Source organism: Dromaius novaehollandiae, chromosome 24, assembly GCF_036370855.1.
Source record: "Dromaius novaehollandiae isolate bDroNov1 chromosome 24, bDroNov1.hap1, whole genome shotgun sequence".
NCBI classification, from domain to species: domain Eukaryota; kingdom Metazoa; phylum Chordata; class Aves; order Casuariiformes; family Dromaiidae; genus Dromaius; species Dromaius novaehollandiae.
In genome coordinates, this window is record NC_088121.1 from 6087093 (window position 1) to 6102394 (window position 15302).

General features: G+C 40.5%; 1 protein-coding gene across 2 annotated transcripts in view; it reads left to right on the forward strand.

Annotated features, from left to right (window-relative positions):
* PEX14 (peroxisomal biogenesis factor 14) overlaps nt 1-15302 on the forward strand; it is an 81210-nt gene that overhangs the window by 7802 nt on the left and 58106 nt on the right. For both annotated transcript variants that reach the window (XM_026095554.2, XM_064525587.1), the window contains exon 2: nt 134-181. In XM_026095554.2, coding sequence (XP_025951339.1) covers nt 134-181 — 48 coding nt within the window. The remainder of the gene's footprint in view (nt 1-133; nt 182-15302) is intronic.

The following is a 15302-nucleotide window of genomic DNA, read 5'->3' on the forward strand; positions in this document are numbered from 1 at the left end:
ACTGCTGCTGATACCGGGAACCAAGTGTGCCTGCCTAACTCCTGCTCAGATAATGTGTGGTCTTAACAGAGGAACATTTCTAATTGTGTCCATCAGGTGGCAATATAACCTCACTCTTCTTTTTTCTTTACAGCCTGGTTCCTGCCCTGCAACTGAAAATGCAGCATCTCGAGAGCCACTGGTGAGTTTTTCAAGAAGCAGGATATTGTTTCTTTCAGATAAGTTAATATACATTGCTGTGTCATTTTGCATCAATTTTTTTGCTTTTCTAAGGAGTTGGTGTTTTGTTCAAAAGGCGTAAGCTGCCTTATGTTGCCCTGCTGATGACCTCTGAATTCTGACCTGTAGCCATCACCTCCTGCCTTTCCAGGGCTTAGACAAGGGTCACATAAGCCTCTGAGCTTATCCGAGCACTGAGTTGTCTTTGAGCAGGGCCCGTCTGTCCTAAATGTGTGCAATGTATGCTGTTGATCAGCGCTTATTAGTAAAGAGTCTGAAGAAGAATCTGTGCAGTATAATTTGAACTGAGATTTTTAGGGCTAATGTCTAATAAAATAAGCTCTGCTGCTCAGAGACCTCATTTCAAGCTGTCTTGATTTTCAGATACACTCAGCATGAGTTTAGAAGGGTCTGGCAGCTGGCAGTGCGTGTGATCCAATGTTTTGACTCTAGAACTGTTTTGGAAAGAGCTCTAGGATTTTTTGTGTATGAGAATAACTAAGAGAACTCTGTTTTGTTTTATGGAGCTGTGGGCTGGGAATTGAGCCACTAGACTCCTGAGCTGCAGGGTTTTTTTTTTACAGCCTCCTTTTTCTCTTTCCTCTTCAACCATCTATAACTCAATCAAAACCTTGCCAAAATTCTTAGCCCTTCTTACTGTCCTAAACATGTTATCCTCTCATTGAGTTCCTTCTCCGTTTTTCATTTGGTCATCCTACTGCACACAAGCGGTTTGCAGTGAGAGATGTCAGTGACTGAGGAGTGCAGGACAAGAATTGAGTACTTTCCATAAGGGTGTGGCACTGGTCACATCAAAGCATTTGCCTTGTAACTCTGCACAGGAGTTACGGGAGTTGCACAGAACACAGGAGGTGGTTTTTGCAAGGGGGATGTGAGTAAAGACTCTGAGCTGGGAAGGGTCAGTAAAACACATGTAATGAGAGTGCTGTTCATGAATTCTGTTAAGCTCTGCAGTGAAAAGCCCTCTAGCCTAGTACCACTGTACCATCCCCTAATTGCGTAGACATCTCTCTGCTGAGATTACTGAAAGTTGTTACTGACACCATGTGCTTTGTGATTGATTTTTTTGTGTTTTGTTTTTCCCTCCCTTAGGAAGCTCATAGCAGGCTGCAGATCATCACAACCTGTGCTGGTCTACAGTTCATTCTCTTTCTCAAGGCAGATTCTAACATTACCTTTGATTTAATTAATATTTTTCTATATATACAGCTGAATAATTGCTCAGAGGAAACAAATAGCAGTTTAATATCCTTCTGTATTGATATATGTGTACCTATACACATATACACACGTGTGTACACATGTTTATAAATGTAAAGAACTCCAAAATAAACTTCACTCTCACAGTGGTGAGTCTTGCATGTGGGCTAGTTAGAGCCCTTTGAAAGGTGGAGTCTTTCTCCTTGTTTTTTTTTTTTTTTTTTTTTTACACTAAACTCCCACAGTCTCTGTCACGTTTGCTTAGGAGTCATTATTGCTTCCAGCTGAGTATCTGCAGAAGCCTTATTAAATGAGTGGTTCAGTTCTGTAAGCCAGATGACCTGACTTCCACCACACTGCTGTGGCTTCTCTGTACCAGGATCCATGCGTTCTCCCTTCTAATGCATGCAGCAGATTTGGGTCCATAAAGTGGACTTGTAGGCACATGGTGCCATGTCATAAAAATGTTTTTGGAAGCACCAGAACAACTATGGCATGAATCCAACAAATGCCTCCATATGGGAAAGCCATGCCTTCAGGCATATCATTGCTGATTTCAAATTTGATGCTAAGCAGTTGAGGAAGAATATATGTTTTCACAGACTTGCAAAATCTGGAGGAGAAATCTGGGGAGAAAAGAGACTCATGAACAAATTCTGCTCAATACCCCCTGCCTTTCTCTGACTTCTCTTTGACAGTCTCTTCGAGTAGGAGACTGAGAGTATTCAGCACTTTGCAGGATTGAGACCTCCATTTGGAACATATTAGTGGTGTTATGCACAAATATGAGAAAGCAACAGAATTAAAACATCTTATGCTGTGTCAGCAAATGTCATGATATGATCAGTCGTATTTTATTTGCGATTTTAATGAACACTATCCTATACAGTGCTAAATGCTTTCTGCTTTGTGCTCAGTGGCACTGTCTTCTGTATGCTCTGTACCCTTACAGACTGTTGCTATAGGGGAACAGGAATCGAGGAGAAGCAAGGATTTCTGGTTGCTTGCAAGAGGACTTCTGTTTGCTTGCAAGCATTTTGCAAGATCATGCAACTAGATGCAGCCTGACGTGTCATATCCTCTTCCGCATTATTGGCCTTCAGAGCACACCTTGCTAAGGTTTATGGCCTTATGGAGGCCTTCAGAATGGAGCCCGCCAAACTCATGTCACACTCCTATTTGCTACTGCATAGCTGTTCTTTCAGCCTACTTGTGACCTGTGATGTTTTGAGGTACCCAACTGGAGATAAGGGACTCCATGCTGTTAATCCCTTGAGTTATCCAGCATCCTTACAATAAACTGTCCCAATTGAAAAATACTCCCAAATGAGAGGTCATTGTGTTATAGTACTGACAGTGGAGAATGAGTTGGAGGGGGATGGGAAAAGCTGTAATTTTTGCAGCAGAGAGCGGACACTCATTTCCCTAGCTGTCGGTCTTGGCCCATTAAAATTTGCCGTGTAGCTCCATAGTGGGAAGTGTAACCTTGTGTTAGCAGAGTGTCAGCATCTCGCTCCGCTGCTGTTTACAGCCACGTTTGTCATCGTCAGTGTGGGATCAGCCTCTCCTTGAGTCCAGCTTATTAGTGAACACTGCTGCATCCCTTTCTGCTACCCCAGCTTTTGTATGTGCAGCCACCTCCCATAATCCTCTGAACACATGTGGCATTGGAATAGGTTTGTCTTTTTGCAGCCACTCAAAGCAAAGTCCTGGGACTTGTAAAGGATGCAGACAAAACCTTTTTCAGTGTGGTTGAAACATTCAAAATTCCCCTTTTTCTTCTCTTGAATCTTTTTTGTCTTTGTTTCTTTGGTCTAATTTCTCTCTTTTGCTTTAGTCTAATTACTTTGTCTTTTCCCCTCCTCCTCCTCTTTTTTTTTTTCCCACTCCAGTAGTGTCTTGTAGCTTTTTAAATACACTGTGCTGCTTTTGAGATGCTTTCGATAGCCTGAGTATGTTTGCTGCTGGGCTTTGCTTCTTCTGCAGCCTAAATTACTACATGAAGGTAGTGCATGTGAACGGTCCTAACATGAGCCTGGGTTGGAGGAAAAACCTACAGGAGCAAAGCTTATAATTGAAATCTTCCCACATATTGCTTGTTTTCTTTTTCTGCCACAAAACATACTTACTCCCTTGCTAGTGCTTGGTATCTGGAAGAAGTACTAGTTGTAAATATGAAAGTACTAGTTGTAAATATAAATCACTCTCTTGGTTTTGTACTAAGCTGCAAAGCCCCTAAATCATAGTGTGAGAAGCAGAGTATTTTCTTTTGCAGAATCACTTAATTTTTTTCTTTTATTTTTTGTATGCATTGTTTCTTTCTGTTTCGTATTGCAGATGATAACATTTAGCACTGAAATACGCTCATTTCGTTCCCTTCTTTACAGGCATTCGAGAGGTACAAGGTAAAAAGAAGTATTGCTGTCTCTAAGGCAATTCGTGTAGAATTTGTTGTTATGTGCTGTAGCCCTTATGGCTTTTACCCACCCTTTGTTAACCTGATCTTCAATTTTTTTAAGGCTCATAGTAATGGCCAGAATACTTTTGACAGCCGTTTTTGTGCAAACATCATAGGGCACACTGCAGACATAAATTAAATATCATTTAGGTGATATGAGTGTTGTTTCCATTTTCTAGAAAAGCTAATTGAGATATACAGATTAACTGTTTACCCAAGTTCACCCAGCAAGTTAGTGGCATAGTTGTGAATAAAACTCTGCAGCCCTGAGACATAATCCGTTCATCTGGTAATGAGGCCAGTTCTATCTCAGGGGCTTCACTGTGCCCCTTATCTGTGTTTTGGAAAGCCACTAGCCCTTCATCCATAGTACATTTTTTAAAGTGACCATGATATACTTTACTCATCTGCCTCTTCAGTTCATCCATTTTGTCTTTTTTTCCCACTACTGTTCTGGTGATCAAGGAATAATGATAAAATGGAGACCAGAAAGGAAACTTTAAATTTCTATATCTGTAGTGTTTTCCAGGCCCAAAGACATGTCAATGTGTTGTCTTTTGCCTGTACTCAACACATTCTGTGTTTGTATCTTTGTTTGATTTCCTGTACCATCAGCTGAAATTTCAAATTGAAACCATGATGCTGGGGCTTGGTTATGCGCATATTTAGTTCCTCTGTAATTTTTGTTGTTGAGTTTTGAGATTTCTTTGGAAGTAAACAAGTAAAATATGATATGTGTATCTATACTGGATAAAACTCTTGAAACTGGGACTGGACAGGGTTGCAGTTTCCTCATATACTTTCTCAGCTGCCTGGATTTGGGTGCTTAGCATTCAGTGACCAGCAATAGAATGATTAGATGTTTTCTGTTGCATTGCCTCCTTTTTGAACTGTATCTATCCTGTTAAGCTTCCTCTTTGGTAGACTATATTTAAAGAGAATTTTAGTTAGGTTTCTGAGGAAGAAGCTTTATAGTTGAGATTTTAAGTTTGACTACTTTTAGCTCTAATTGGTGTAATTAGAAGTTGTGGGAGCCTAACATGAACAGTAGTGTTGTCTTTAACCATGCGAACAAAACCGTGAGTGGGAAATGAGGAAGGGTTACAGAATTGTGTCATAAGGCTTGAGAGAGTTCATTGGCTCTAATGGTAACTAAGAGGACTCAGGATCTGTGTTTGTAGCCTTTTTGATGAACAAATCATTGGGCCCAGTCAGAATCCATGCCTCTCTCCTTAAAAAGTAATAGATGCTCTCTTTCTGTCCTATCAGTCCCTGAAGAAAAAGAGATACAAAGTATTTTTTGAAGTTTCACCTCTGCCTGCAAATGTTCTTTGAAATGAAGGCAAAAAAGATATTTTCAGTGAAAAACTCATTCTTTGGTTTCTGGAACACAGTCTTATACAAGGGATACAATTTAGTGTTCATATGCTTTCTTTTAAAGTTCAAAGATTCTAGTCTAGGCAATCCTTCTGGGGTTTGCAGAAAAGTGTCATTTTTTTCAGAAGGGTTTTTGTTTCCAAAGCTGATATGAGAGACAGGAGGGTTCAGGAGGGACACTCCCCATTACACTTTTGCTTTCCATTTTCCCATCCTTTATTGTTGAAAACAAGATTTATACCTATTCACTGTACAAATTTCTGTCTGCCACAATGGGTTTGTTCAGAGTGGTGGCCTGTACTGAATGATTCTCTAAAAGTAAATCTATCCAGAGGGGATTCCCAGACAGCCAGAGTCAGTAGGCAACTAACTTATAGCCCCCAGTGAAACATTAGTCAGGATAATTTACCACTGTCAGCAGGGGAGAGACTGAGAGAGAGAGAGAGAGACTGAGACTATCAGCTTTGTGACCTCCTGTACAGGCAGTAACCCTAATGGTGTGATAATGCTTCAGTTTGTTTGGGGAGTTCCTGAATATGTTGCTGTGGGTTGCCGCTGTTGGACCGTTGTTCATCAGGCTGTGGAAGGCAACTGCTGTGCAGATACCAGTTTTATTGGGCCAGGAACAGGGAGCCAGAGGTGTGGGACTGCTTTACGCAATATACTTTGGTTAGCTGCCTGGAGAATGCTTTAATTTATTAAGCAGACCTCTGTTGAGTTTGACCTTTTGATAAGTTTGAGGCAGTTGTTTTTTTTACCTGGTTGTGTCTCTTATTGCTGTGTGTTCATTGACTTCTTTTGTGGCTCATGCAAAATGTACTTGCTTAATCTGTCGATTCCTTTTACTCTGTTGATTTAGACAAATATATTATACACACAAAACACAGAGGCACAGATTTACTAACAGACCATAGTTAAAGGAATACTGTCACATCAAGCTAAACTCCCTGTCTGAGATCAGTGGGAAAGTTTTCTTCGAATTACTTCAAATCTCAATTTTACAAGAGGTTGGAATAAAACAGTTTGGGATATAACTTCTACTGTAGCATTGTATGCTAATATATGAAAGCTAGAGATTTGCAGTAGTTACAGGCCAAAGCAGATTAGAACCCTATCAGGCTGTACAAAATGTGATAATGTCTTTGCCTGTCCCTAAGAGCTTACATGTTAAATGACAATTTAGAGCAGGTGGGTGAGACAGCATAACAGCCAGGGTAGGTGCGATTGTCTTCTGTTCCCTAGCAGTGTGGTGAGTTAGCAGCTTATAGTCTTCTCTATCCATTTGTGCAGAATGAAGTTCTGAAAGCAACTCGTACTTGCTTTTCAGACAAAGCAACATTACCGATCGTAAGACTTTTAAGATGATTTTAAAATAGTTGTAATACTCAAAGTTGTTTTTTACAAAACATGCAAGGAAATTTATGTACTAAGAGGCTGGAATTTCTTTTAACTTCATGTGTGATAGGACTTCCAGAGATCCCACATCTCTCACTGAAGGCAAAATGGGATGTGTAGTGCTCTGACAGTGGAAGAAAACCCACTGTTTGGCATCCAGATAGAAAAATATTTAACATTATTTGATATTTTTCCCCTTGAGAAAATTGATTTCATTTTTCTCTTTATGTTCATGTGATGTTTTGGAGGTATAAACATGCTACACCTACAAACAATTTCTTACAGGCTGTAGTCTGCTTCGCTGTCAGCTGGTTGTTCCATGTCACTTGGCAGCCCAGCTCTCTGCCTGCTCAGAAAGATTGCAAGCACTTTGTTATGTGCATCCCAGCTGTCAGAAAGGGCACTGATTAATTTTGAGCAGGTGATGGCACACAGCAAGGAGGTGCCTGCCCTGTGTACTTTTTGGTAATGATGGGTTATGGGATCAAGGTGAGATAATAGTATCACTTTAACTACATGTATGTGGAAAATATGCTATGTGCAAAACAACTTGTAGAGGGCAGCAATTGCTCACAGTTCTTTCTGCTTAGCAGAGAGGAGGGACTAGCTTAGGAACTTCACATCAGTCTGTCTTTTTACCTTCTTGAAATAACTTTATATAGGAGATTTGTTCTTTAGGGTGCCTTTTGACTCTGTTGTTAAACCGATAACCTGGGAAGTGTTCCTAGAGATTCTTCATTCCTCTCCTACCTCTAACACCATGGAGTGGTTGGACTGTCCTTTTGCCCTTATCCAGAGACTGCCTGTGTCAATGTTACTATAATCAAAGAGAGTTACTCTCATGACAGCTAGTGACTCTCATAAGATTATAGCTGCCTGCATGTGATAATCTTCTTCATGTTTTGGCTTCTTCTCACTTTTACTTGAGAGGTCATGCCATAAGAAAAATTTATAGTCTCTACAGCATGTTTGTTGTGCCTCACAGTAGTATCCTTGGCAGAGTATGTAGCATCTTCTTCATGTTAAAAGTGTGGTAGCTGAGGCAGAGAAAGACAGAATGACTTATTCAAGAACTTTAAAGAACTTTCCCCAGACTTGATGTAGTTGAATGCGTCCTTCACATGCTTCTGATGCCAACTTCTTCAGAAATAAGGTTTGCAAAACTAGAAAGTTGAGAGTTGGTAAAATTCTTAGTTTGGGAATTCCTAAATAACTCATGGGAAGAGAGACTTTCCTTGCTGCTTACGTTTCTCACATTTCTCTGTATGCCACTTCAGTTGCAGGTTCTCTCAAACATCCTAATAACTTTTTTGAGTGTACGTAGCTTTTCCAGTTACAATTGTACAGACCATGTCCTTTTCTCAGTTGTGATCCTGTAACACACCATGGCTACTTTGACAATTGCCTTTCTGGAAAAGTAACAATGCAAATACACTTAGCTGTTTAATAAAATGATTTTACAGCTGGAGACGAGCACAAGAAATAACTCACAATACGCCTAACCATCTTACATTATCTGTTACACCTTTTGGTCAGAGCAGGATTGTCCTCTGCTGTCAACTTCCTAGTATTTTGTCAAGTCTTGTTCTGAGTGGCTTGAATGATGGTATTTCTTGGGATACAGTTCTACAACTGAGTGTATGTTGCTGGAATGGAGTTTCCCTGCTACACAATAAGAATTTCCAGTGTCTTCGTTCCAGCTTGCTTCTCCTGTTTGTTTTCTGTGCCACCCTAAGTGATTCCTTTCCTCCTTAAGCATCTGCACTCTTCAGATGTTTGCAGACAGTTATCACATCATTTCTCCTTTCCCCCACCCCCATCCTGGTCTCTTAGCCAAGCTCTACATATTTAGCTCATTTAATCTTTCCTCATAAGTCAAGGCTGTAATTGACAGTTCTGACACGAAGAGTCGCATTGGTTACACATGCTGCCAACAGGATATAAATACTTTTTATGCGATGATTGAGAATTACAGTCAAGACTGAGATGAGCCTCCCTGCTTGACACCGCACCTTCCCTGCCCTGTATTTTTGACACCCCCTTTCTCAACATCAAGTTACCTCAATTCCATGAAGAGGGACTTAGTTCTCACTCTAATGGTCAGCTACCCAGGCACCCAGTCTTTTTCAAAGAGTGGTATCAGGTCACTTGGGAAATTCAGTATTAAAGCTGAGTGGGATTCCTAAATTCTTATGGAGGTGTTCTTTTTACGGAGGTAGTGCTCTTCTCTCACCAGACATGCATAGGCCTCAAGCTGCTGGCGGTCATTCCTTCTGGGAAGGCAGAGCTGGGCTCCATGCAGCATACCTGAAGTGAGCCAAGAACAGTTCTTGCTGTGTACATGCGAAAGGAAAGAGACGTTGCATCCAGTACCCCTGGTGCACATGTTCTTTGTGTCAGGAGGCTCACAGCACTGGTGTTGGCAGGGACCTGTTGTGCAGATTCTCTTGGCACTGACATTCTTAGCTGCCGCTGCCATGAGGAAGCTCAGGATGCTATTGATCTCGCTGGCACAGCTGTGAAGTTCATGATTCTTACACATGTGGGATCTGAGAAGAGGCATTTAGTCCTACCCAGGAAAGTATTGCCTTGGAAGAAGACATAACTCTGTACTGCATGTCCGTGTGTTAGTACACACAGCTTGGTTTCCAGTTAAGCAGATCTAGAGGTTGCTTTAGGTTACTTGTTTCCTCGCGTTTTTTGAGTTCCCTTTGAGGAGATGGGTGCAGCTGACAAAAGTTGGGGAACTGGGAAAAGAACTGTCTGGCTTCTAATGTTGTATTCTCTGAAGCTTCATATGATACAGCTTCCCCAGCGGGGCTAGTTCACAAACATTACATGTATTATTGCAAAGCATGCAACATAAAGAGGGCATTTATGAAGGGGAATATCAGAGGAAACATTATAGCAGGGACCTTTATAGCCTTTCCATTATTATGGTTTAAATCTTGACATGGTCTTTATTTGCAGTGACACTGGGACCAGTAAAGAAGTGTTTTTTTCTCTTCCCCTCCCCTCCCATTTCTCCCATCTCCTTTTCATTCTTTTCTTCCACATCCTGTTCTGAAGCTGTGGTGCAGAGATACAAATCGTTAAACATGCAAGTAGTCAGAGAGCCAGGTTTCAGTTTGTGTGGAATCAGCCCCTTTTGACTCAGAAGTTGGAAACCAGATGACTCACTATGATGCATGTTTGTTGTTTTTAATAACTGTCATTTTGCAAAATATGGTCAAAGCTTCAAACCCTGACTTGTGGAGTAGGGGTGGTGTGTATTTATTTTTAATTTGGGAGGCAGTAAGCTGGAATGTGTTTGTAGCTGCAGTCTTCCCTTAAAGTTTGAGTTAAAAAAATGAAAGCATTCACAGTAAGAAAGATTTTAGAATTTTCCTGTTACCTGAAAAAATAGTCATTTTCTTGATCAATTACTTGAAAAGACTCAGGTGTCAAACCTCTGCTCAGAATTTAAGACCCCTGTTTGTGTTTATGTTTTTTCATATATACCCAAAGGGACAGGTTTCTCAAAAGGAAAGCAGGCAGATGTTTTTCATTTGTGGAATTTAAAAAAATACATGCCATTTTTGCTTCATTTGTAGCAAAATTGTCATCTGTCTCTTTTCTTTTGTAGGAAACCAGCAAACATAGTACTTTAGTGGCAGAATTCCCTATCAATAGCAGTCTTATCACTCCCAGCTATATGGAAAATGTGAAAATATGTAGACATTTTATTTTCTAGTGATTTATTACTGCTTGTACAACAGTTTGTAAATTATAAGCTCAATATTAAGTGCTTTATGCTTTTGTTGTTTTACTTTCTAATCCCCCCCCCCCCCCCAATGTGTTGTTTTAATTTGTCAAAGTTCTACAGGTCTATTTTTGAGATTAGGTAACTCACAACGTAAATCTACAGCTACTCCATCACAGAAGAATGGAGTTATACCAGTATAAAAACTATGTACATGAGAACAGAATTTGACCCTAGATATAAAAACTATATAGTGGCCTTACGACCGAATTCATTGTGGCCATGGATTTTTGTGCAGTTCAATTTTCAGATTTGGATGCTTTGTAACCATTTTTGTCATGAATTATTGTCATGATTGTCATTAATTGTCATGATCATGAATTATGATCTTTTGCAATTGCTGTTGGAAAATGAAGTACTGTGGTGCAGTCCAAGGAAGGTAGATTCCTAACCCCCCACAGCCTATTGCTTCTTGCTAGAGAGTAAAAAAGTAGTGGCTAACTTGAGAGTTTTGGTTTGGGTTCTGCTTTTAGACTGAGATGGGGCATCTCTCTAATTGTAAGTGTGCTAACAAAAGCCTTGTTGCTGTTACTTTGAGGAAATTTGGATGTGTGTGCTGGCTACTTCTGGGAAGCTGTGGTCTATCTGATTTGTTATTCTGTTGAGGAAAGAAATAGGTTTTGGTCTTTATTTTTTAAAGTAAATATAGTGCTTGTGGAAGGTAGTGAAGTGATAGCTTTGGAGACTTAAATCATCTACACAGAAAACAAACTGCAAGCTGTGATTGCAAGATTCCCCACCAAAGTGATATGGAAAGGACACCCCTTACCCCACCCCCAAAGATGAGAGGAGAATTCAGTCTCCAGCCCATTTGATGCTTGACTTTCCTCTGAAGCTGCCAAGAAGGATGCCAATTTTTCCATTTAGCTGACTATTGTATAGACCTTAAAAGGGAAGGTTTTAATGCAGTTGGCTGCTATATAGACTGTTAAAGGGAAGTTATTTATTTTAGCTGGCTGCTGTATGGATTATTACAAGGGCATTCTTTCAGCTGCAGCAGCTATATTGACTAGTAAATGTGCAGGGCTGTATTGCTCGTAGCTGTCATATTGACTGTTATAGAAAAGATCTGTATTTAAGCCATAGCACTGCACTGGGATCTCCCAGGCAGGATATTAATGCTAATTCATCTGCTCACCCCCTGCTGTGAGTGTTATTTGTTTAAATCTGTAGAATCCCACAGCGCGTTTATATCCTCACTAGAGTGAGCTCCGCTCCCTGTAATTATTTAACATTATATGCTGATATAAATTGTAACAGTTAAAGAATGGTAATGAGTAGCAAAAAAACACAAACTTAACCTTAGAAATGGCAGAGTCAGCTCTTAAAACAACAGCCAGCAACTTTCGCTGTTCTCTGCCTTTTCCCAAGTCCATATGCACAATATTGCGCATACATTATGTGTGTGCGTGTGTGTTCATGCTCGCACTGGCAACTGTGCCAGGCAAGGCTGTAATTATGCAGAATGTACTGTGAAACTTATGCACACACTCATAATTACATACAGTGCCTACGTACAGCAAGTTTTATCTCTCTGCAGTTCGGCTTCTTGATGAGTTGTTCTGATAGGTGATTTGAGTTGGGGCTACCATATTGACAGAAGAAATGAAGCCCCTGGATTCTTCTTGCAGGAAATTCATGTCCAAAGGTTAAGCTAAAAGGCCTTTGGGTGTCAGTGTTGCTCTTTGTAGGCTCAACTGGCAGTGAATTTGTCTGGCAGTAAAAACTGGACTTTGAAAGTAGTATTTTTGGCTATAAACATCTAAGACATTTATACATAATTTATATATAAAGTGCATGTCCATGCAACACCATTTATGTGTGGGTGGAGTGAGTGGAGGTAGCTATATTGTGTGTTAGCTGAATTCTTTGCAGTTTCTGTTGCCTATTATAGCATTCATGTCCCAAACTGGCAAGCAAGATGGCCCACTATTGCTGAATAGCTGTTGCATTCTGCTCCAGAAATGGCTGTGGTTCAACAGTGGAGGTGACCTGATTCCTGTCTATAACTTGCCTCTGAATATTAAACTGTGGGCAATTTTTTTTATTTAGGAAAAAAATGTTTTTATGGTGTTCACAAATGTGGTGTAGATGCAACAAAATTATATTGGGTTTAGATTTTTGAAGAGCTTTGGAGCTTTTTGGAGTTTTTCTTTCTTTCTTTTTTTTTTTTTTTTTTTAAGTGTGGTACATGTTTATCAGAGCTCATTGAAAACAGCTTTGCATTAAAACAGTGCATAAATAGCAGAAGACAACTTTCACTGACTTAAAATGGAGATGACAGAGCAAAGCCATGTAAATAGCAAAGAAAATGTATTTTAAAAAGACTTCTCTGTACTTTCTGTTCCTTCTTCTGATTTCAGGTAGGGGAGTAAAAGCTGGCATAAGAGCGGCTGAGCTTGTACTTGATTTGCAGAGTAGTGTGATGGTCGGTTGGGCTGCGTTGGCAGCATGGACCTGTGCCAGACTTCACCACAATTCATACTGTGTCAGTTTAATAAATGCACTACTTAAATTATGAAATTACAAAAGAAAAAAGAGAATGCACTTATTCAGACTCTTAATACATTAAAAATAAGGCATTAAAACACTGCCTTTTTTTTTTTTCCTTCCAGAATCAATAATGAACAGGAAGGGTTGTAGACATTAACAGTCATGGACATTCAAACTCTTATACATAAATTATCTTAGAAAAATGCACATAAGACTTGAATAATGTAAATACATTAATGCATTTAATAATTTAAACATTAAAGCGCATGCAGGAATTCGTGGCAGAGGCTGTTCTGAGATAAGGAACAGTCCTGGAAGTTGTGTGTCCCAAGATCGATGGCTGGTTTCTCCTTGAGATAACTCTCTGGGGAAGTCAAGCTGTGCAACTAGAGTGACCGCCTGTCCTGAGAAATCCCAGCCAGCTCTTTTGTTTTTCACCTCCATTCTCTTCTCTCCACATGCATGAATACATACATGCAGAATATCCCACAGACCAGAAAAGACCAGTGTGCATTTTGACATGTCTCTTTTGAGTATGTGCTGCAGTTTGTTTACAAAATAGGTGAAACAGCTTCCAACAATGAGAGTGTCTTGGCTAAAAGTAAAATATCAACAAATGCTAAAGAAACTGCCTGCAGGGGTTGCAAGGAAGCTGCAAGGCTGTCCACTTAGTAGATGAGAGTCCAGATACTGTCTAGTTCTTCTGGGAGACAGGAACATGGAGTCTTGAGTACAGACAATGAAATGGGGATCTTGTTCCTCTAGGGCTTTGCATGGACCTGTAATTCAAACTCCATTCCCAGGTGTTGGTATAACAGTGGCAGTTGGGGAGAGGGAGGCTTGCGGAAATAGTGCTCTCACTGATGTGCTCTCCTCTTCTTGAAGCCCTGAAAATCATAAGGTTGGCTGCAGTGTAATGACTAAGTAAGGGCTTTGTTCTGTTCTTGCCTCTGTGCTCCTCTTTGGATTGAAGGACCTTCAGCACCATAGCAGTATCTAACTGGCACACAAAGGTCCCCATCATGCCAGGCATTTTCCTCAGGACTTTCAGCTGTATCACTTTTGCTGGTGTAATTAAGTTTGAAAGGTGTTGTAGCAAGCCCTCATGCCGTTTCCCCTTGGTTCATAGCCTTGCTTTGTCTCTTGTGCAAGGAAACACGCCAGTGCTTTGGAAGTCATTTGCGCCCTACAGTCCACTCTCAAAGTGGCATGAGGTATCCTGCTTAGGCCTAGATACTGAAATGATGGAACTAATAAAAAAGGGCTTAGCCTGATCCCAAAGGGAGAAGAGTTGGGTTGGTTAATTAAAGGAGCCTGGCACAGGGCACCTAGTAATTATAGGTGCAAGAAGTCTGAATTTGAAGAGGACTGTGAAGCTGGAGAAGGATAGGGAGGCACCCAGAACTCTGCAGGCTGTGGGCAAGAATGCAGCAAAACCAGATCTGGAAATCAGACTCTGGCAGAATTCCTTGGTGAATTCTTATTTATTCAATTTTTTAATGAGGAACTGAATCTCTCCTTATGCATTTATATTTTTGCATGCACATGCGTATGTACAATTCCAGTTACACCCTATGGCTGGGAGGATGGTTTTATTAAAGACCAGAAGATTGAGAGGCAGACGTTCTAAAAGACACGGGCCTTGCCCTATAGTGATTTGGAGTAACTAATGTTGACTGCTGCGTTGGTTGCATTATCGATGATGCTACTGGGTCTGTATCTCCAGCATCATCTCAACACCCATGAGTCTGTATCACTATGGGGCAGAGCTTTTGAAGGGAAAGGGGCTGAGGCCACCAGGACCTGCTGAGAAATTGCTTCTAAACTCTTATGTAGGAGTGGGGTGGGGAACAATGCTATGTCATCACCTGCTCCTCTTTATAGTTAAGTTCCTTAAAGCAGTGTTTCTCAAACTTAGGTTATGACCCCCAAAGGTATGCAAAAGGCTTCAAAGGAAGTCACAAAGTCACTAGCCAGTAAACAGCTTTCTACTTTTAATTGCTGTCAGGAGTTCTGTTTCTCCTAGTTTGAAGAGTTAGCATTTATTCCACTAACTCATTTTCCAGAAGGAACTTGCTGCCATCTCAACTGCGGAATGTGGGATGAGCCACCAGGACAGATGAATACAAAAGGGAGTCAAGCTTGCATAAAGTTTAGAAGTGTTGCTTTAGCAAATTTTATTTTCCAGGGACAAGCTTTGCAAGTGTTCCCTGAAATGGATCTATTAACTTTACCTGATGAAAGATACAGAGAGTCATTTTGTCCCCAGTGGATTTCTCAGCAAAACCCATTTGGGGAATGTAGGACTGTGCAAAAAAAAAAAAAAATAGCATTTGT